General features: G+C 40.8%; 1 protein-coding gene across 1 annotated transcript in view; it reads left to right on the top strand.

Moving 5' to 3' along the window:
• Window positions 1-16867, top strand: part of CTSC (cathepsin C) — a 40328-nt gene extending 23461 nt beyond the window's left edge. The window contains exons 4-7 of the mRNA XM_086383389.1: window positions 2923-3078; window positions 7381-7496; window positions 13766-13897; window positions 15876-16867. Of these exons, the coding sequence (XP_086239515.1) occupies window positions 2923-3078; window positions 7381-7496; window positions 13766-13897; window positions 15876-16378 (907 nt within the window). The 3' untranslated portion in view covers window positions 16379-16867. The remainder of the gene's footprint in view (window positions 1-2922; window positions 3079-7380; window positions 7497-13765; window positions 13898-15875) is intronic.
• The last annotated feature ends 6124 nt before the right edge of the window (window positions 16868-22991 follow it).

Genomic DNA, 22991 nt, shown 5'->3' with positions numbered 1-22991 from the left:
TTAAAGGCCATGTCTCAATATAGTCACATTCTGATACGCTGAAGGTTAGGACATGAACACATGAATTTAGCTTATAACAGACAGTTAATATTTTTCTTAAGTCAGGTCCAGTGTAAGTCACTGTGAACCACACAAGAGATTTCAAACTTTATTAGTTTGGAAGGAAAAGATAAATATTATTGGTAGCAGATTTTGTGTTTTATTTGACTGTGAAATCCCCTGGAAGTGTGTATGAGCAGATCACCCAAAGCCAGGCCACACAGGCAGTGAAGGGCTCTGCAGCAGAAAAGGGGGACGTGAGTTCAAAGAGGACGGATTGCTCTTGTCTGGGGAGGCACCCCGCCGCCTCAAGATTTAGACCAATTCATCCCCTCCATTTTGAACATAGATTTTAAGTTGCTTTGCTTGGCTTGAGCTTTGAGTGACTCATTTCCTGTGAAGCTGCTCACTTTTCACCCTGCCATTTAGGATATAAAGGAAATGGCAACCCACTCCAGTGTTCTTGCCTGGGACGGAGAATCCCAGGGATGGAGGAGCCTGATGGGCTGCCGTCTATGGGGTCGCACAGAGTCGGACACGACTGAAGCGACTTAGCAGCAGCAGCAGCAGTGTACTGTGTACTTTTCTGATATTTCAAGCATTGCCTCATTTAGTGAAGAAGCTACAACCAGAGAGCTCAGAATCTATGTTGCCTCAGTTGGAAAATAAACATTTAGGACCTAAGTTACCATCAACATCTCTTTCAGCTCTTAATGATCAGATCTCAAAATAGATATTTGCAATTTAAAAACGTGTTTCTTTTGGTGTTTGAGAAGACTCTTGAGAGTCCCTTGGACTGCAAGGAGATCCAACCAGTCCATCCTAAAGGAATTTAGTCCTGAATATTCATTAGAAGGATTGATGCTGAACCTGAAACTCCAATACTTTGGACAACTAATGCAAAGAACTGACTCATTGGTAAAGACCCTGATGCTGGGAAGGATTGAAGGCAGGAGGAGAAGAGGACAACAGAGGATAAGATGGTTGCATGGCATCACTGACTCCATGGCCATGAGTTTGAGTAAGCTCTGGGAGTTCATGATGGACAGGGAGGCCTGGTGTAGGCCTGCTGCAGTCCATGGGGTTGCAAAGAGTCGGACACAACTGAGGAACTGAACTGAACTGAACCTGTGTCTTAAGAAAAAACAACTGTAGCTGGTTTTTATTGTTTGTTAGCTTGTCAGAAATAGAATACAGACAGTTTTATGTTTAATAAATGTACCTCTCTGTTTTCACATTTTGAAAAATGTGGGAAAGTACTTTGATAAAAACATTAAAAAACATTGTCAATGTGGTTGCACATTTTTGTTATTATTTCTAATGCTTCCAGGTTATTTGGCTATATCTCAATACTCTGTGAACATCTCTCTCTGTGAATGAAAAGAGAAAGAAAAGTTCACAGTATGCCTAAAGTTACTCAGGTTAGGTATATCTTGCTTTGTATAACTGAATGTTAATGGAAGTTATACACTCACTATATGTATAACTTATAGTGAATATAACTTATATAATAAGTTATATAATATGTAATAACTTACATAATATAACATAGTAAGTATAACTTATTCACTATATGTATAACTTATATGTATATATAGTGTATGAAGTTATCCATACACTATATGGATAGGAGTCATACTTAAGTCATAGAACCTTTTTTTAGTAGAAATAATGTGGTGAATTCTGTAATTCCTGGCACCTGGCGCATAGGTGTAATACATATTTGAGTTAAATGAATGATCAACTCCCTCAGTCTTTTGCCTTTGTAAACATGCTCTTTGTGTATTAGATTTGTTTACATCTCTGTCCAAGCATTTGGCATCAGTTAAACCAGTGCCTCTCAGTATTTAATGTTGCTGTGAATCATCTGGGAATCCTGTTAAAAATGTCTATTCTGATTCAGGTGGCCTGGAATGACATTTAGAGTCTTCATTTCTAGCCAGCTTCCAGGTGCGTCTGCTGATACTGGCTCAAGAACCAAATCTGAGTGACGAGGATATAAACCTTGTCCGAATGGAACAACTTTTTGTTCGTCATGTGGTTACAATACTTGCCTTGCTGTATGTACGTTGAATACAGTTTTGCTGTGCTTCACCCACCCTCTTTTATTATTGCAAAGTTTAAAAGGTGATGTTTGTGTACGCAGTTGTATCCAACTCTCTGTAGCCATGGGTTGCCATTCCTGCTCCAAGGGATTTTCCCGCCCGAGGGACCACACCTGAGTTTCTTTTGCCTCCTGCATTGGCAGGCGGATTCTTTCCCACTGTGCCACATACACACATTGAAGACAGTTTTGCTGTCTCCTCCACCCTTTTTTATCATTGCCAAGTTTAAAAGGTACATTGTAGAAATTGTATTAATAGAGGTGTGACTCTATCTTACCACTCAGAGATAACCTTGGTTGTATGTACTTTATATAGTATCAATATAAATATACACTTTCACAAAAATTTGATTCATGCTGCGTCAACTTCTTTGATAGTCTGCTTTTTTGTCTAATATAGTGTGAACATTCTCCCATATCACTAAATAATCTTCCAGACATTTTTACTGAATAAACTGTATAGCAAACGAAGTGCCATTATTTATTTAATCCATTGTTTGTTTTAGAATTTATGTTTATAATCTATTACTAGTATAAAAGTGTTTCACTGAGCATCGTTATACAGTTATCTTAGTTCACTTAAATTTTATTTTCATAGGACATATTCCAGTTCTAGGCTGTGGATATAAATGTAGAGATATAGAGACTGATATACCCAGTTGCCTTCCTGAAAGGTTATATCACTTTACACTCAAGCTCAGAGTATGAATGCCTATTTTAATGGAATCTGTTTATATCAGTAAAGAGTGTATGTGAAGCTATCTTACTTTTCTTGGCAGGTATTCTAATAGGCTCTACAGATATAACCATGACTTTGTGAAAGCTATCAATGCCATTCAGAAGTCTTGGACTGCAGCCCCATACATGGAATATGAGACTCTTACCCTAAAAGAGATGATTAGGAGAGGTGGTGGCCATAGCCGGAGAATTCCAAGGTAATAAAACATATCTCTTTATCATGAATAAAGATATATGTTGATTGATATCTTCCCTTCTAACCAGCCCTCCTTGCGATGCTCACTATTTTATTGGTTATCCCAGCTTAGATGTTTATGTTATCTTTTCTCTGACCGTGCCCCTCTCCTATTCATACATGTCCTGATGTTCTCCAGGCCCTGTTTATGGGCTTTGCTTTCACAGCATCTTCTGCCTGCTTTGCTCTCTTTGCATTTCTCCACTTTGGCTTGAGGGCTTTGTCGTCTCTTGCCTGTATGATGGATCCGCTTCCTGTCTTCTGTCCTTTTGATCTCTTTCCCTCCCTGTCCCCATTCTTAGCCATTCTATGAAATACTGCCAGTTACATCTTCCTATATTCAGCTGTGATCGGGTTACTACCTATTGTCTAAGGAATACATTTAGCCTGGTAATCAAAACCATCTAAATTTGACCGTAACTCTGTTTACACCTTGACCTGCTTTCAAACAATATGACAAAAAATTACTGAAAACTTTCACCTACCACCATTCATGAAACTTTCTTTGCCTCACATACCCCTGAACTGGCCTATAAAAACCATTGGCAAAAATCAATTTGCCACCGGTAAAAATCTCAAAATCCTTTTTCAGTTTTGAGGTCCAGCCAAAAAAAAAAAAAGTTACATATTTATCAATATACTTCTCCTGCCTTCAGCCAGAAGTGGCATTTCCTATCTTAGTTTACATACCCCATGATATGCATCTGATGGGAAATTATATCATTCTTTGAATTTATATAGTCAGGAGTTTGGTAGATTTATTTTATACCCTGAAAGCTATAGCTGAGTTTAGCATATGTAGTCTCTTGCTGCTGCTGAGTCGCTCAGTCGTGTCCGACTGTGTGACCCTATGATGGCAGCCCATCAGGCTCCCCCATCCCTGGGACTCTCCAGGCAAGAACACTGGAGTGGGTTGCCATTTCCTTCCATTAACATTTATTAAATGTCCAACGACGTTCTTGTAATGCCATACCTTGCTGCAGGAGAAACTGATGTAACTGAAGGGTGGGAAAACCAATTGGAAAAGTTAATGGGACTCAAAAATTGTGTAGATAGGTTATTTTCTTTTAGTATATTGAAGCATTTTCTAATATTCAGAGAATATAATGATTATTTTCTTAATAGCTATAGAGTCCTTTGGTCAAATTTTATTGTTTAAACAGACCACTGATAGATTAATGGTTAACTAAAATACATTGCTGGCTGAATGCTGCATTCAACTGGATGAATAACAAGCTAGAATCAAGATCGCTGGGAGAAATATCAACAATTCAGATACGCAAATGATACCACTCTAATGGCAGAAAGTGAAGAGGAACTAGAGAGCCTCTTGATGAAGGTGAAAGGGGAGAGTGAAAAAGCTGGCTTAAAACTCAACGTTTAAAAAACTAAGATCATGTCATACAGTCCTACCATTTCATGACAAATAGAAGGGGAAAAAGTGGAAGCAGTGACAGAGTTAATTTTCTTGGGCTCCAAAATCACTGAGGACGGTGACTGCAGCCATGAAATTAAAAGATGCTTGCTCCTTGGGAGGAAAGTTATGACAAATCTAGACAGTGTATTGAAAAGCAGAGATATCACTTTGCCAACAAAGGTCCGTATAGTCAAAGCTATGGTTTTTCCAGTAGTCATATACAGATGTGAGAGTTGGATGATAAAGAATGCTGAATGCCGAAGAATTGGTGCTTTTGAATCGTGCTAAGGAATACTCTTGAGAGTCCCTTGGACTGTAAGGAGATCAAGCTGGTCAATCCTAAAGGAAATCAACCCTAAATATTCATTGGAAAGACTGTCACTGAAGCTGCAATACTTTGGGCACCTGATGCAAAGAGCCAACCCATTGGAAAAGATCCTGATGCTGGGAAAGATTGAGGGCAGGAGGAGAAGGGGGTGTGAGAGGATGAGATGATTAAATAGCATCACCTATTCAGTGGACATGAATTTGAGCAAACTCCAGGAGATAGTGGAGGACAGAGGAGCCTGGCATACTGCAGTCTATGGCGTCATAAAGAGTAGGACAGAACTTGGCAAATGAGCAACAATAAAATTCATTGCTAAGTTTTTCTTCTGCAGACTAATAATCATAATCTGGCATTTTTCTACTCTGAGACTGTATGGAGTTTTTGCCTGTCCGACTGATAGCATTCTCTCATAATTCTACCACTCTCTCTCAAAAAAAATTTTGTATAATGTTTCTCATAGCGTATTCTAAGGAGTGGACTAGTCTACGAGATGTTCTGGTTAGTCAAAACTCAGAAAGGGAGCATATTGTATCCCTTCCCGGATTTACTAAAGTGAAAGAGTCATCCTGTGTCTGTGTGAGACGGAAAGTTGAGAGCTGTTCAGTAGCAATCCAGAGGAGCCCCCAGAGGAGATGTGATCAGTGTTGGAACCTTAGGGAGACCAGGGCTCCTATCTGAAAGATTTGAGCCCGAGACACAACTGCATTGCCACGTGTCAGATGCCATGTTTCTGAAGAACTCCTGAAGAGAGTTTCTGAAGAACTTTGAATTCTTCTCTTTCCACCCAACCACCTTGGTTTTAGAGAAGAGATAGATTTATGAAGCCCTGTTTTTAAGGCTAATAAGTCTCCATAGAAGGTTTAGGATAAGAAGATAGAAGTGGGAAATGTCGAAGCCAGACACTGTGGTCTAGCTGCCTGATTTTCAGTAGCACTTTTGTATATGTGTTAGATCTGCTGAAAGTGACATAGTAGAAACTCAGCGATTCTTAACCTGAAACTCTGAAACTGAACCTGCTCAAACTGGAGGAAAATGTACCGTTTATGGACATCTCTCTGAGTGAGTCCAGAGCTTTCTCCGAATTCTTAAAAGCATCTGGACCCAAAGATGAAGAGCCAATAATGTACAGTGTGCCTATGATGTCTGTAAATCTCACTTCTCCGCCACCCAGCGTCCTCTTTCACTCACTTCATTTTCATACCATTGAGCTTCATTTGTCACGTTGCTTTTATTCTGTCTGTGTGTGCATTGATAAATGGATAAATGCATTGATAAATGGATAAACACTCTGCCTATAGGATGTAGGAAGAAGGAAGTTAACACTTCAATTGAATGTTTTGTTCACATTTAAGATAGTTACTTAAATGTATCACCAGCATATTTAGTCTTAAAGACATGGATGTTGATGGTCGTGGTAATCACCATAATAGCTTAATAGCTTATTAAAGACATCCAAGACTAGGTAATGTTTTAAGCACATTAATCATTATTGCATTGAATTATCATAACAGTGCTTAGAGGTAGGTATGACTATGCACATCGTAATAGGAGGTGATCATAGTTTTATGATGTTAAGTTCTTTGACGAGTGTCACACAGCTAGAAAGTGGTGAAGCCATTGTAGTTGTCTTTATGTCTGTCTTTTATCTGTTTATTGACCTGGTTTGCCTTCTTCTACTTACATCCTGTATTTCTCTGCCTTTCACTTCTTTTGTGACTACCATCACCACCCTCCGTAGAGTCAAACATCAGTAATTCCTCTGTTTTTTCTAAAACATTTATAGGCTATCTTCAATTTCCCATATCTACTTTTTTGGGTCAAAATATATGAAAAGAGAATGCTGTTATTTAGGCATACTAAAACTAGCAATGGCAATATATAAAACCAGTATTGTTTCATAGGGGAAAATTACTAGATCCTGAAAAATAGATGAGTAATTTTGAGACTTCTCCAGTAGCCAGTGGCTGAGACACTGTGATCCCAGTGCAGGAGGCCTGGGTTCAATCCCTAGTCGAGGAACTAGACCCTACATGTTGGAACTAAAGATCCCGCATGCCACAACTAAGATCACTCATAGCCAAATAAATAAATTGAAAAATAAATAATTGTAACAGTTAAAAAAAAAACAGAAATGGGCAATCTGTATAACTTAGTTGTATAATTGACACATTGTATAATAGATACATTTTTGACTGCAGCCCACCAGGCTCCTCCATCCATGGGATTCTCCATGCAAGAGTACTGAAGTGGGTTGCCATTTCCTTCTCCAAGGTATCTTCCCAACCCAGGGATGGAACCCACATTGTAGGCAGACACTTTACGGTCTGAGTCACCAGGGAAGTCCATAATAGATACATTTTTGTATAATAGAAACATTGAAACACTGATGGACAAGTGTTCTTTGGATCTGAATCTACATCCAAGCCAGCCAGGTGGTTGAAATTATGGGATTACAGGTTAGGAAATCATCCTCAAAGGAAAGACTGTGCATTGATGTCAAGTGTCTATTTCCATCCTAGGCCCAAACCTGCACCAATCACTGCTGAAATACAGAAAAAGATTTTGCATTTGCCAACATCCTGGGATTGGAGAAATGTTCATGGTATCAATTTTGTTACTCCCGTTCGAAACCAAGGTAAAAAAATGTCTGTTTTTTTTCTTTTTTATTAAATCATTCTGAAATATTTATTGAACATTTACTATGTACCAGGCTCTCACATTCTGGGGATACAGAGATGAAACTGGTATGATCTACATTAGTAAAGAAATAGAAAATCTATAGCTAATGAATAAATCTAATGAATACACACTTCTTCTTTTTGTATCCTTGACAGACACTGGTAATACCTGATCTCTCCAGCTGAGCTCAGCATTTCTTCAGTGTCCTCAGTATGTGTTCCAGATAGCTAGTGATATTCATTAGAGTGGTATATAAGCCAAACTCATTTGCACTCCAGGTTACAGAGACTTGTACAGAAGCAAAGAATTGCAGCTAAAATTAGTCTTTCTTGTCTTCCTTCTGCAGGTGGTTTGTTGGAATCTTTCATTTTTTTAACTGAAATATAGTTGACTTAGAATGCTGTATTAGTTTCAAGTGTACAGCAGAGTGATTCAGTTTATATATACTTTTTCAGATTCTTTTCCATTATAGTTTAAGATATTGCATATGTGATATGAATAAGTGATCTCATACGTTATTTGTCTTTCTCTGTGATTCACTTGGGCTTCCCCTGTAGCTCAGCTGGTAAAGAATCCACCTGCAATATAGGAGACCCTGGTTCGATTCTTGGGTTGGGAAGATCCCTTGGAGAAAGGATAGGCTACCAGCTCAGTATTCTTGGGCTTTCCTGGTGGCTCAGTCTGTAAAGAACGCCTGCAGTGCGGGAGGCCTGGGTTCGATCCCTGGTTTGGGAAGATCCCCTGGAGGAGGGCATGGCAACCCGCTTCAGTATTCATGCCTGGAGAATCCCGATGAAAGAGGAGCCTGGAGGGCTGATTTACTTAGTATGAGAATCTCTAGGTTCATCCATGTTGCTACAAATTGCATTATTTCATTCTTTTCATATGGCTGAGTAATACTCCACTGTGTGTGTGTGTGTGTATATATATACGCACACACCGTATCTTCTTTATTCTGGAATCCTTCTCTAAGTATCCACCCACTCTCCCCCCACCCCTCCCCCATCATTAGTCTAATTATAGGAGCCCAGAAAATGAATCCTTAATTTTTTTTGCTGATGAAGTAGATTTTTTGAATTGCGTAAGGATCTTTCAATTAACTTTACATCAGGATATGACATATAATGGTAAGTATTAACTCAGCTTCCCGGTGGAATGTTTACCAGCATTATCACTATAATTGCATTTTGTCAGTTGTTTCTGAAAATTAGATACAGTATGAGTAGATTTAATAACGTTGCCTCTAATAGCACTTGAGAGCAAATTATCTTAGCCTAAATTTTAGCCAACAATGATTGGAGAATCATTTATACAATGCTCAGGTTTATTACTTCTAAGCTCATTTTGAAGACAATTGTATGCAGGACTGATTTGTTACTATAAAGTGGGTATAGTATTTGCTGTCTGGAAACATTCTGATGGTGTCTCCTGAAAGGATTATAAATTAATAACACCCAAAGATAAATTTTCCTTCCCCTTTCCTAAAAATTCAGTAATTAGCCTCTGCCAGTTCTCAGTATTCACCACCACCCCTTCAGTTCATGCCCACTGCATTCTTAGAGAGTGTTCTGAATATACGGGGCTTTAGGCAAGTCTTGCAACGGCAGGGTTCCTGTCCTTTATCTGACACTGGAGGTCTCATCTCTTTGTCTTTCCTTTGTGCCAGTTATTCTTGGCCTCTTTGGCTCCAGAGAAAGTGTGGGTCCTGAAATCCATCCCTACCTTTCTTGGGGACAGCTTCTTTGAAAATGAGGGATTGGAAATTTAAAGGTAATTGAGAAATGAGTGGAAAGTCAGTTAAAAAGATTTTGATGTTAAGAGAGGATTAAGATTTATTCTGTCATCAAATAGGTTTCCTGTCCTTACTGGAGAGGATTAAGTAGACTTCCCTGGTGGCTCAGACAGTAAAGTGTCTGTCTACAATGCAGGAGACCCTGGATGGGGAAGATCCGCTGGAGGAGGAAATGGCAATCCACTCCAGTACTATTGCCTGGAAAATCCCATGGACAGAGGAGTCTGGTAGGCAACAGTCCATAGGGTCGCAAAGAGTCAGACACGTTTGAGCGACTTCACTTCTACACGTTGATTGTCGAGGGCTTAGCACATGGCTGTTCCCACTGTGTTGTGTTTATAGGGTATCCAACATGTCAGGAATTTTTGTTTAAAGGCTGAGGATATGAAGACTAATATGATACAGTCCTTTGTCCTAGAGACTACAGCTTAGCAAGACTTACAAACAAAACATTAAGACACAATATAACTGCTTTAAGTAGGGCGCTTAAAAAATTCATTCAGAGAAGGTTGGAGGAAAAATTTAGCTCAGCTCACTTCCCAAAAAGGTTTAATTGACTAGTGATGAGATAATAATTCGAAGGAAATCAGACTTTCCAATCCCAGATTCTCTGACAGTGTCTCTCTTGTAGCTGAGTAAAAGCTCTTGTTGTCTGTAATATTCCATATTCTTTGAGTGTTATAAATATGGTTTGTATAGACATGGGCAGTTTAAAAACAGAGGGCTTTGAGTGATTCATTGCTTTTAAATTGAGCCCTCATCTGTGGTATCTTCTCAGATATCTGAGAAAATAATGTACACTGGGTACACGGAGGTTCCTCTTTGGACTTCTTTGTGGTGTTCTGTACTTTATGAAAAAAATTATTTTCTCTTCCTACTAACTGGGCTACTTGGAAGTTTCCACTAACTTAAATACACCAGCGTCCTATAGAATTCAAAATTACCCGCAGTTCAGGGAACTCACAACTTTCTCTATTCAGAGAGCAAATTAAGAGTAATGAAAAACAAAAAAACCAAAAAAATTCCTGGGTAGAGGGATAAACTTTTACCCTAAACTTGTTAGGGTAAGTTTAAGCATCAGCCTTATAGCTAAGGTCTACTTTGCATGTGAGAGGGAAGAGAGCTAGGAAATTGGAAGAGACGGACTTTGCTTGTTCATCTCCCAGTTGTGCTGTCTTTATTACCGTGTCTTCAAGAGAGAAGGGGAGTGTCTTTCAAGTCACATTAATTGGGAAATGCAGAGTGGCTTCCTAACTTTAAAACTCTAGTTCATCTTAGTCCTGTTCTAACTATTGTTTCTACTAAAGCTGGAAGGCAGGGGCCTTAAACTGTTCCACCCTATTCCTTTTACACCCAAGATGACAAGAAATGTCAGAAAGGTCAAGTGAATTGCCCAGTCACATAGCTGACTGATGGGGTGAGCAGGAAGGGCAAAAAGGAATCCTGGCTCCTTACTACCGGCTCAGTGTGTTCACCACTGTTAGAAGGTGAAGGCTGAGAACTGACACGCAGGTAAGCCATGTGGCAATCACATTATCTATTTTAAGACTGTGGAAACTTGATTACTCCAGAACTCTGCCTGGGCCAACTCCCCTTCTTATTCTTTTCTTGTTGTTGTTTAGTTGCTAAGTCTAACTCTTTTGCGACCCCATGTACTGTAGCCCGCCAGGCTCCTCTGTCCACAGGATTTTCCAGGCAAGAACACTGGAGTGGGTTGCCATTTCCTCCTCCAGGGCATCCTCCCAGCCCAAGAACTGAACTCTTATCTCCTGCATTGGTGAGCTGATTCTTAACCAGGAAAGCCCTCCTATTCTTTCTTGCCCTGTAATCTTAAGAGAAAAGGGTCCTTTTGGAAGCTAGACTCTGGCCTTGACTTTTGAAGAGATGTTAATTACTTTGGCAGCTGACCTTTTGGGAACATCAGAGGCTTGAGGAAGATTATTTCCTTCCCTCTTTCTAATTTCTCTGGTAATAGCACATTCTGAGTCCTGGAATGGACATGTGGCCTGTCCCTCCCACGATACTGGATAGGCTGATAATGAAGGTTTAATACTTAAAGCCAAGAGAGTTATTTCCGTGGCTGCCATGGGCCAAGACTGCTAAATGGCCAAATTGGGATCGTTTCTAGACTCTCTTGTGATACTACTGATGTCTCATGAAAGGAACATTGGCTTTGCCATTTACTGTCACTCACCTAGTTCTCTGACTTTCTATCATGTGAAAGAGGAGTCCTAAGGGTAGTAGTATTTAGATGGCTTCCTAAACAAAATGGACAAGTTAATTTTGGTCTGCCGAGTAATTGGAAGGTGGGGAAAGGAAATTTGAGAATTCTTTAAAGTAGATATGGATCTGCAAATGGAAGAAAACGGTATTCCTGTGTTAGGAGGCAGCTAGGTGCTGGCATCTGCCGCCCTTTAGTTTGGTGACTGGCCAGGCCATTGCCTCTTTCTGAGTCTCCATGTATGCGTTGTCAAGTGAGTAGATTGTACACTAGATGGATTCCAAGGCCCCCTTCCAAATGTTTCTCTTCTAATGGTCACAATTGAGCAAAAGCAGTATGGATAAATCTGAGATGTTTATGGGGAGAATTTTGGGAACCATCAGAAATGGTAGCAGTTAAAGGGTAACAGGGCACTAATAGACTAAAAGTAAATATTGACTGTTTCCATTGAAATAGCTTTCTTTCCTGGCTATAAATATGTGTCTGCTTGTTCATAATCTGACTTCTTTCTACAGAGATGCACTGAGTTCCTTCATTGCATCAAGGTGAAGAAGACAGAGTTCTTGTAAACACTCTAGGAAATTCATAGTTTAGTTTGAGAAAAACAGTATTAAGTAATTCAAGTAGAGTTTAGAATGTTCCCTGGTGGCTCAGATGGTAAAGAATCTGCCTGCAATGCAGGAGACCTGGGTTCAATCCCTGGGTTGGAAAGCTCCCCTGGAGAAGGGAATGGTTACCTCCTCTAGTATTCTTGCCTGGGGAATTCCATGGACAGAGGAGCCTGGCGGGCTACTGTCCACGGGGCCACAAAGAGTCAGACACAACTGAGCGACTAACACTTTGACTTTCTTGCATAGCACGCCGGAGATGGAGCTTAGAATATCCTGGTGCTCCTTGTTCCTAGGGAAGGACATGAATGAACATTTCCTTGGAGAAGAGAAAAACGATGCCCCTTGTATTTTTAAAGTGTAATGTTATGAATATTTTTCTGAGGAAGGCAGTCACTAAATTACTAAATTCAGATTTATTAAAGAGAACAAAGGCAGCATTCTCTTTATGTAGAATGAGTTTTGTTAGTTTTTTGGGGTTTTTTAAGTTACTAGTAAATTGAATAATATATCAACTTCATTTAATTTCCAGTGTCTTGGCTGCAGGAGATCTTGGATGCAGGATACCTGGGTTCAATCCCTGGGTCGACTGAGTGACTAGCTTTCACTTTGGGGGGTTTTGGTACAAGTATATCTCCATGTAGAATTTACATCAATGGCAGAGGTAAAAGAGGCCATGTTATAATAGAGATGTTAAAATTATGTTCATTTCTTCCTGGAATTGTAATAAGTGGAAATCTAGTTTTATTACATACATGCCATATTTTATTCTGTGTATAAATTTCTTCTACTCACATATTGAAGAATCAGATTAAAAAATATCATTATGTAAATTACCTCATAATACAGTATGTTTTTCTTCTTTTGAAGTAGCAACTATATTCCTAGCATATGCTTTGTAAGTAAATTCATTTTGTCTTTGCCAGAGCATTCAGGTATTAAATTAAGCTGTTTTCTTTTCCTTTCTCCCCTACTTCCATCCAACCACTTTTCAATTTATTTTCAATTTCACTACCTCCATCTGCTTTAATATCTTTACTTCCTTATTGAATACTTTAAATACCATATTGGTCATTATATAATAATTACTCTTTTTGTTACATTTTCCCTGGTTGAGTCCAACTCTCTATAATGATACACCTATACTTGAGCCATTCTTAGAGTTAATTCCACCCAACAAGTTGCCTTAGAAAACATCTCTCTAGAGATATTTAGAAGCTCAGTTCGTATGTATTCCTCCCTAATTTTCTTTCAACTTGATGACTCAGAATGTTGCAGATGTATCAATATATCATTTCTTCATTATTAAGAATATTGTCAAGTGCTTTGCAGAAGTTAGGAGGTTTTTTCCCTCCCAAAGCATTCTCAAGGAAAGTCCCATGTAGTAATATTTGCCTTCAGTGAAAAAGCTGAAATCTTAAGATTTGCCTGTAAGGTCAGTAGCGTTCATTGATTGAATCTCCTTTATTGTGCTAATCCTTAGGAACAAAAGCAGCAACACTCAATATAGCTATATTAATGTATTCATCCACTCAGGTTTTCTTTGGCTTTTGTTGAGGGCATCAGAGTCTCTTAGGTTATATGTCTTCCTTTTCCATCACCAGGGTCTTGTGGAAGCTGCTACTCATTTGCTTCTATGGGGATGATGGAAGCAAGAATCCGCATACTAACCAACAACACTCAGACCCCGATCTTGAGTCCTCAGGAGGTTGTGTCTTGCAGTCAGTATGCTCAAGGTAAGTGTTGTGTTTCAGGCACTGTGGAGCTGTGTGTAGTTTGCCATTGTTGGCAAAACCATCAGGATGGGGGGTAGAGAGAGCACAGTGTCTGCTCTCAGAAAACCTGGGTGCAAGTTCTGGCCCTGTCACTCACTACTTAGTGCTTTCTCATGGAACTCACTGTGGCATCCAGCACAGTGTCAGGAATCGCTATAATCTGAGTAAGGACGGGCTCTCTGGAGCCTCTTACATTCATTACCCAAGAGTGGTCAGAACCCTGAGGGAGCAGCTGTTACGCTACATATAGACAGGGGACAGACATGAAGCTGTTCTCTAGGATTTTGAAGACCTCCCAGCTTCTAACTACGAGTTTCAGTTCCAAATAAGGTCTCACTCTGAAACCTAATTCTTATTGAAAGCGTATGAACACTAGTTTCTCTCTAGAAGGATGTAAAAGTTTTGTATGTAGGCTTTCAGAACAGGGCATATATAAGGTATGTAGAAAGCCAGTGGATTCAGGGAGAAATCGTCTCATTTGGAAGTTTGATGCTGTCATCCCCACCCAGATTTGGCTGCTTGAAAGCTTCTCAGTTCACCAGTGCAACTGCTGGTGTGTAGTTATTTGTCAGTGAGCCTTTTATTCTTCCTGAGATACTTATTAAACACCCACATTGTGACTTCTGGGCCCCGAAGACTCTAAAGTATCAAGAGAGTGACCTCATGAAGCTTACAGTAAAGTGAGGAAAATAGAAATTCAGTGAGTATGAGAACAATGAAGGGAAAGTACAGGGTTATGGATGTGTATACAGGCATAGCTTGGTGTGTTGCTCTTCTCAGACACGGTGTGTTTTTACAAATTGAAGGTTTGTGGTGACCTGCGTTGAGCCAGGCTGTCAGCGCCATTTTCCCAGCAGCGTTTGCTCACTTCTTGTCTCTTTGTCACATTTTGGTAATTCTCAAAATGCTTCCAACCCTCCCCCCAGCAAAACTATTATGACTCACTGAATGCTCTGGTGATGGTTAGTGGGTTTTGTTTTGTTTTGTTTTGTTTGCAATAGAGCATTTTTAAATTATGGTGTATGTATTGCTTCTTTTGGAAAACATGAACACTTAGTAGACTACAGTAAACTGTAAACATAATTCTTATATACCCTGGGAAAACAAAGCATTTGTGTGGCTTTCTTCATTGTGATATTTGCTTTATTGTGGTGATCTGGAACTGAACCTGCAGTGTCTCTGAGATATAATAGGGCCAGGACTGGAGGGAAGGATATGGGGACCTGATTCAGACTTTTCTGCAGGAGACGGTCAGAGAAGACTTCCTTGAGGAAGCGTCTGCCTATTTAATAGTGACAATAATTGCAAGCTTTTATTGCTTTTACATGACTTAATCCTACGAGGAAGGTGCAAGTGCTATCTATATTTTACAGATAAGTAAACAGAGGTACAGGGAAATTAAATTCTTAACACAGTTTTGGATTTGAATCTACATAGGCTTCAGAGTCCACATCAGGGACCAAATAAATGTCTGTCAGATAGATGGGGATGAAAGGGTAGTTAGCTAGATGGCTGATGGAAGGGTGAATGGAGCGGTATTTAAGCCAAGAGCAACTTCCAGGGGTGACATAAGAATAGTGGGCTTCCTTGGTGGCTCAGTGATAAAGAATCCACCTGCCAATGCAGGGGACACGGGTTCTATCCCTGGTCCGGGAAGATCCCACGTGCCACAGGACAGCCGAGACCAGGATCCACATCTGGGGAGGTGCCCAACCAGAGAGGCACTGCGATAAGAAGCCCGCCCGCCACAGCTGGAGAGGAGCCCCCGCTCGCCACGACCGCAGAAGGCCTGCGCGCAGTAACCAAGGCCCGTCACAACCAAATAGCAAATAAATCTTTAAAAACAAATTAATGGAGTCAAAAACACGTGAAACAGGACAGTTTCTCCTGTAGCCTTTTCTGACAGACGGTGGTAACCCTGTGTGTTCTTCACCCGCAGGCTGTGAAGGTGGCTTCCCTTACCTCATCGCAGGAAAGTATGCCCAGGACTTTGGGTTGGTGGAAGAGGACTGTTTCCCCTACACAGGCACGGATTCGCCATGCAGACTGAAAGAGGGCTGCTTCCGGTACTATTCCTCCGAGTACCACTACGTGGGCGGTTTCTACGGGGGCTGCAATGAAGCCCTGATGAAGCTTGAGCTGGTCCATCAGGGGCCCATGGCCGTCGCCTTTGAAGTCTACGACGACTTCCTCCACTACCGCAAGGGCGTCTACCACCACACGGGGCTGCGAGACCCTTTCAACCCCTTCGAGCTGACCAATCACGCTGTGCTGCTGGTGGGCTATGGCACTGACGCGGCCTCTGGACTGGATTACTGGATTGTTAAAAACAGCTGGGGCACCAGCTGGGGTGAGAACGGTTACTTCCGCATCCGCAGAGGAACCGACGAGTGTGCGATCGAAAGCATAGCGCTGGCGGCCACCCCGATTCCTAAGTTGTAGGGTGTACCTCGCAGGGTTTCACGGTGACCACCGCCAGCCAGGAAGGGAAGATGCCTTATTCAGGGACTGGAGACATGTACGGTATTGCTACTGCAGTTTCAAAAGGTTATAGATAGCTTCCTGTGAAGATCTGTGCCTTTACAATTAAAAGTGCCCTTGATTTTAATTTTAATACACTTTCCCCCTGAAAAGCAGTCTGCTTTTTCCTCAGTACTCTGTTCAGTGCGGTTTTTATGGAGGATGGTGAGAGACGAAGTAATGGATTTTGCTAATCATTTTGTGATTCAAACGCATGCTGTATTTTAAAACAATCGACAGAACCACACAGGCTTATTTTTAAATTGTATAAATCATGAGACAATGTGACAATGGTTATTAAAATTAAAAATTTTTTTATAAATATTCAAGTGATATGAAAAAAAGAAAAAATATTCAAGTGATATGTACTATGGAATTTATGTATGTGCTTAAGAGAATTTTTACTCTTGACTCCTTCTGTTATATTTATTTATTTCACATATGTAAATACTTGAAAAAGAAAACTCATTTCAGGGTATCTCCACTAAAAACAAAATTATGAATCTTTACAATAGGGGGTATATGCAATTGAAATCTAGTGAACTGTTCTCCGGTGGCTCAGTGGTAAAAAATCTACATGCAATGCTGGAGACTTAGGAGATGCTATTTCTATGCCTAGATCAGGAAGATTCCCCTGGAGGAGGAAATGGCAACTCATTCCAGTATCACTGCCTGAAGAATCCCATGGACAGAGGAGCTTGGCGGGCTACAGTCCATGGGGTTGCAGAGTCAGACACGACTTAGTGAATGAGCATGCATGCATGAACCCTGAAAAGTTATCTCCTGGGTATTTGAGGAGCCAGGGATTATAGAGAAAAGAAACTCCAGTTTTGATGAGTCTGGATATTGGTTAAAACGTTTTACAGCGTATCTTGCCCTTGAAGGTATTGGTTAGCCTTCACTGGCTGAGCAGTAATAGCCCAATAAGTGGAATATTAGCAGTTTAGATTTGGTCAGGTCTTTGGGATCTCCGGGCTTCCCTGGTGGCTCAGACGGTAAAGCATCTGCCCGCAATGCGGGAGACCCGGGTTTGATCCCTGGGTCGGGAAGATCCTCTGGAGAAGGAAATGGCAACCCACTCCAGTATTCTTGCCTGGAAAATCTCATGGATGGAGCCTGGTAGGCTACAGTCCATGGACTTGCAAAGAGTCGGACACGACTGAGCAACTTGGGATCTCCAAGGGATATTTCAGAGATGTGAAACCTCCAGACTGAGTAAACAGATAGGATCCAGTAGAAATGATAGATCAGGCAAAATTAGGCAAATTAGTCAAAGCTCTAAACCATAAATAAGAACCATAAGGCTTCTAGAACTGACAGGAACCCTAGAGATCATAGAGATCATGCCGTCTTACTTTCTCTTAATCAGAAAAAGAAACTAAGGCTCACTCAGTGGGCAAGTGACTCATCCAAGGTCAAATGATGAGTCTTGATTAGAACCTAGATAAAGTCTGGCTCTCCTTGAGTGCCTTAGACACTGAATCTCTGCACTTTCCACCAGAGGGTCCAAAATCACCGAGGATACCAGGTGCATACTTGGAAATTTCACATTGACATGTGAAGTCTCAGAGCTTTGTCTTAAACCCCATGTCCTTCTTGCATTGCAACTCACTACAATGACATTTTTGCTCTTAAACTGAAGCATATTCCAGGAGTTTGCCTTGTTTTTAAAGGGTGGCCCCTGGCACATGGCCACATACCTTTGACCTTTTTACCACAGGATGACAAAGAGGCAGACACTCTGAGTAGCAGGTGTAACCAGAGTCCTCATTACCTGGAAGACCTCCAAGGAGGTATATTTTCTTTGTTACTGTTACTTGTTGAATATAGTTTATGCTTAGCCTTGTTGCTATATGAATGTGTAAATAAACTTTGCAATGAGGCAGGAATTCATTTTTCACTAAAATTTATAAAGATACATCAGCTTAATACCTAAGATTTTCTTTAACCTGTAAACATGAGCCCATCCTTTGGTTTTTATTTGGATATCAGTTAGCTGACCCACGGGAGAGCATGTCCAAACTTTTCCATAATCTCATGAGGGCCCTGGCTGAGCTCTGAAGGAAAATTGTTGGCCCGTATCATTCATTAAATACTTGAGGAAATATTAAAGGACTAAATACAGCCATGGTCTGGTCTCACAAGCATGATTAGTTGAGGACAAACAACGGTTTGAAGAGGCCCCAAGTTTTCAGAGATTGCAAGCAGAATCACCCAGAAGCTCCAATTACACTGCCCTCCAACTTGCATTTTTCTGCTGTGAGACGTCTGCTTTTCCTGTGACTCTACAAGAGAAAGATCACCATTTCATGTGCAGTGGTGGAATTAATTCAAGATGTTGACTGAATGGAACATCATGGTTCCTCAAGCCACGTCATTAAACTGTTAAACTACAAAAAGTAGCTAGTTGCATTATCTAAAAATTTTTTATATCAGAAAAGAACAATCATCAAAAGAACATATCATCAGAACATATCATCAAAGTCTGTTGAGAAAGTGAGCTCTAAGGGGAAAAAAAAAAATGAGTTTGGGAATTCTGGTAAGCCTCCCCCAAAACACTCCCAGAAAAGCTCCAGTGGTAATGTGCATTGATGATACCACTGGCCACAAAGAAAACAACAGCTTTAGCTGGGCAGTCCAGCACAGACGATCCTGACCCTGGTGCTCTAGTGCCTAGGAGGGATTGCTGGCTCTGCCACACGAGCTCTGAAACCTAGGGCAGCTTACTCAGCCTGCCTGTGCGTCTGTTCCCTCATCTGTAAAACGGGGATAATGGGGTAAATATCTATCCCTGTGTGAACGCTTCCTAAACCCTTGCTGTTACAATAAAGGAACCAAATGGGTTTGCACTTTTGAATGACATTATTTGCTTTATTTAAGGTCAGGCCTTACCCCATCCCAAGCAGGTAAACAAAGATAGATTCAGATAATGAAGTTTCCCTGACCTTTCAGACTTACTGAACTCTGATTTCTAACCTGGTCTCAGGAACTGACTAGATTTGGACTGTAAAGGATATATGTATCTACTTCTCAGAGCTCCGGGGGTTAAATGTCTTCACGAATGGAAAGCATGTGCAACTGTGCTTGGAACACAGTAAAGAGTATGTAATTATTAGTTACTGTTCAAGTCATCTTTTTCCCAGATTCAGATTGTAAAATAATCTTTTGCTTTGGGGAAGCAACTGAGATGTATTTCTGTTAAACAAGCTCAACTCTGCTGAGAGGGTAGAGGAGGGGTTTCAGAGAGATTTTTTTAAAGGGAGTAAAGAACAGGAACGTGGCACAGAGAAACCTACAGAGAAGAATCTTCAAAAACTTTGTGAATTAGGGAGACGATTTTGATTTTCTGGAACTGAGGTTTTACATTCCCCACCACATCATTGCCTCGCCTGCTGCCTTTGTGGAAAGAATTGTGACGGGCGATCAGGTTTAGATGGCTACAGCAGAGTGGAAAATCAGGCCCCAGCTGAGAGCAAGCAACTTTGAAGCAAGAAAGTCTAAAGGTTAAGCTAAGGTTGTAACAATTCAATTTTTCTAATCAGGATTTTCCTATTAGAATAAGCAACAGATTCACGAAACAACAGAGCTGGTAGGCCATCTATTCCACCTCTGTCATTAACATAAAAATGGATTCAGTGAGCTGGACATGCCTAGCTAATAAAGATAAATTTAGACCCCGGTGTGTGACAGACTTTCTACTGTACCTGCTGCCTCCCAATTAAGAAAAATGGAGAAAGAGATATAAATGTTACAAGACAAGCTGACCTTGTTCTGTAAAATCATTTCTAAGATCCTTTCCAGTTCTCAGAAATCCTATTCTGAACACTTGGTGGCAAGTTCTCTAAGCTCTAATCCATGCGGGGTGGCTTGGGAGATTTAATCTTAACAGTTTTCCTCTAAATACACTGATGTTTATATTTATTAACTGTAATAAAGATTTTTTTTTTGGACTATGGTTAAGTAGAAACTTCCTGACCAAGACAGGCAAGCTTAAGACATAAATTCTTCAGCTCGACAGCAAGCGCATGGACTTGAGTTTGTACATTGGTCATGGGTTAGCTAGCGATTGGGCCTTAGTTTCATCAGCTATAAAATACTGACCTCATTGAACTGTAGTTCTGATTAAAAGTGGATTTGCCTGAAATCGCCTAGACTGTGAAATAATTGAATCCTTAGCCTGCGTTATGGCTGCTCTGCACAATGTCCTCTTGATGACAGCAAACCAAAGCGGCAGGAGGTAAAACAGCCCTCGGACTCACGCCTTCGTTGGTGTCTTCGTTTTCCTTTCAGAAGATCGTTTATATCAAGATCCCTTTTTCCTACACGAAGAGAAAGCAGAAGTAAGAAATTAAACTTCTCCTTTTCCTGTTTTGAGGATGTGAAGCTGCTATGTTTTGAGTTTGAACTTTCTAGCCTAAAAGGCAATTTGCTTTTTGAAATTCAAATTCTATAGGTAGTTAACCAAGGAAAGACTGTGATGAACTCCAAACTGCCCAAATTGAGGGGAAAAAAAGCAGATGTGTTTCTTCCTCTAATGCAAAAGGTCTAAAGAGATTGAAATCCTAGCAATCAATTGGAAAGAAATAAGTTGGAGAAATAACCTTCCCTTGAGGAAATGAAGGAAATGCCAGGAAGCTAAGATTGTGCGTTAAAGTAATCATTGAGATGATTTGTGTGTGTGTGTGTTTCCTGTAAGGTATTTCTTGCAGCTTCAAAAGTATTGAATAGTTTCAAGTGAAGTATAAGATAAATGATAGAAAATGAATGCTTTTAGTATCAGATTTTTCTACCGCGCCCCCCCCATTCTCTCATTTGAGGGGTTTCTGGACAATTAAGAGAAAAGCTTGTTTTCCCTCTAGATAACTATTCTTATGCCCCCATATGCACAGTATTCCCAAGAGATAGTAGACACAATCCCAGTTCTGCAGACTGAAATTCAGCAGAGCAAAAAGAACAGGTCTATGAAGAGAAAGCAAAAGAGCACTGTGTCCTGAAAATACCATGTACTCTGGAATCAGACAACCTGTGCTCCTCCAGTGATTGTTATTTAGACCTTAGTCCAGTCACTGAACAGAGATCTATAGTCTTCAGTGTTCACTTGTTAAAAAGTGATGCCAGGGAATTTCCTGGCGGTCCAGTAGTTAGGACTTGGAACTTTCACTGCTGTGGCCTAGGTTCCATCCCCGCTTGGGGAACTAAGATCCCTCAAGCCATGGGGTATGGCCTAAATAAAGAAATAAATAAAAAAACAAAAGGTGATGCCAATATCTACAATCAAGGGTTGTGGCCAGGTTTCAAAAAAGCTGTGAGTATTTACATACTACCTGCCTGTGTAAAAAAAAAAATTTTAAGTTTTCAGGTGCTTTACAAAGGAAAAGATGCGGTACAAAATACGTTTAAAATAAGTGAGCAAACTGAAACCCAAAGAAGTTTAAGGTGGAAAAGTAGGATGTGGCTGTGAATAAAGTCTGAACAGAGTCTAGCACATTACCTGTGAGAAATGGAACATTTCCTGCCAGGTCAGTAAACAGAGGACATCACAGTCATCAGCAATTGCAGCGGTGAGCTGGTGAGCCCAGAGGGAACTCAGGCAGGAGAGAACACCTGCCCTCTATTAGCCATCATACTGCAGCCACTCTCTAGGGTGAGACCCAAGGAAACTCAGGACGCAAAAATAGTGGCCCTAGATAGCTGAGGTACATATCAAAGGGACAATTTCAGTGGGCCCAGACACTTGAACCCTCCCATAAACAGAAAAGTGCTAAATTCCTTAACTTGGGCTGTTTAGCTTTTCTCTAACAATAATCTTTTGATGTACCGACTACCTGCCCTTTGTTGCAAAGCTGCTATAGAAGCTGGTTCCTCCCCTTGCCTCCCTGGAGGAGTTCTCTCACAGTTGTTCGTGATGCTGCCTCTTGGGCTCGAAGTCCTAAAAATTCCCCCTGACTCAAACAAAGCTCTCAACTTCTGGGTTGTGCATTTAAGTCCACAACTGATACATGGGGATCCCACTCAAACACTGGTTCTCAACCAGAAGTGACTTTTGTTCCTCAGGGGACATCTGGCAACGTGTGTAGACACTTGGGTTGTCACACTAGGGGAGGAGATGCAGTCTCCAGTGAAGAATTATCCAGCCCCATATGTCAGCAGTGCCCAGGCTGAGAAAGTCCAAGCTACAACATGCCAACTCCTTTAAGCTTTCTTCCCTGCCACCAAATGAATGTTACTGACTCTGGAGGATGGAGAGAATTCTGAGATTATCCCAGAAGCTTCCAGAACTTGGGCTAAACTTCGAAGAATCAAGAGGAGTAGTAAAAGTCAAGGCCCAGGGAGTGAAGGCTAACTGACGTCATGAGACCAGAGAAGGGCTCTTCCCTTCCGTTCTGAGACGACAGGCTGAGCCCGTTCTGCAGGACCTCCCACCTGATAGGAACCCACTGAAACCATATGTTCCAATGGGAACTTGACTGATGGAGGAGAGACTGGATGAATCCTTATTCTAAAAAAGGAAGAGGGGAGCAAGTGAGAACATAGA

Source organism: Bos grunniens, chromosome 29 (assembly GCF_055505025.1).
Source record: "Bos grunniens cultivar Pamir isolate PY7600 chromosome 29, Bosgru_T2T1.0, whole genome shotgun sequence".
NCBI classification, from domain to species: domain Eukaryota; kingdom Metazoa; phylum Chordata; class Mammalia; order Artiodactyla; family Bovidae; genus Bos; species Bos grunniens.
This window is presented reverse-complemented; position numbering and strand designations above follow the sequence as displayed.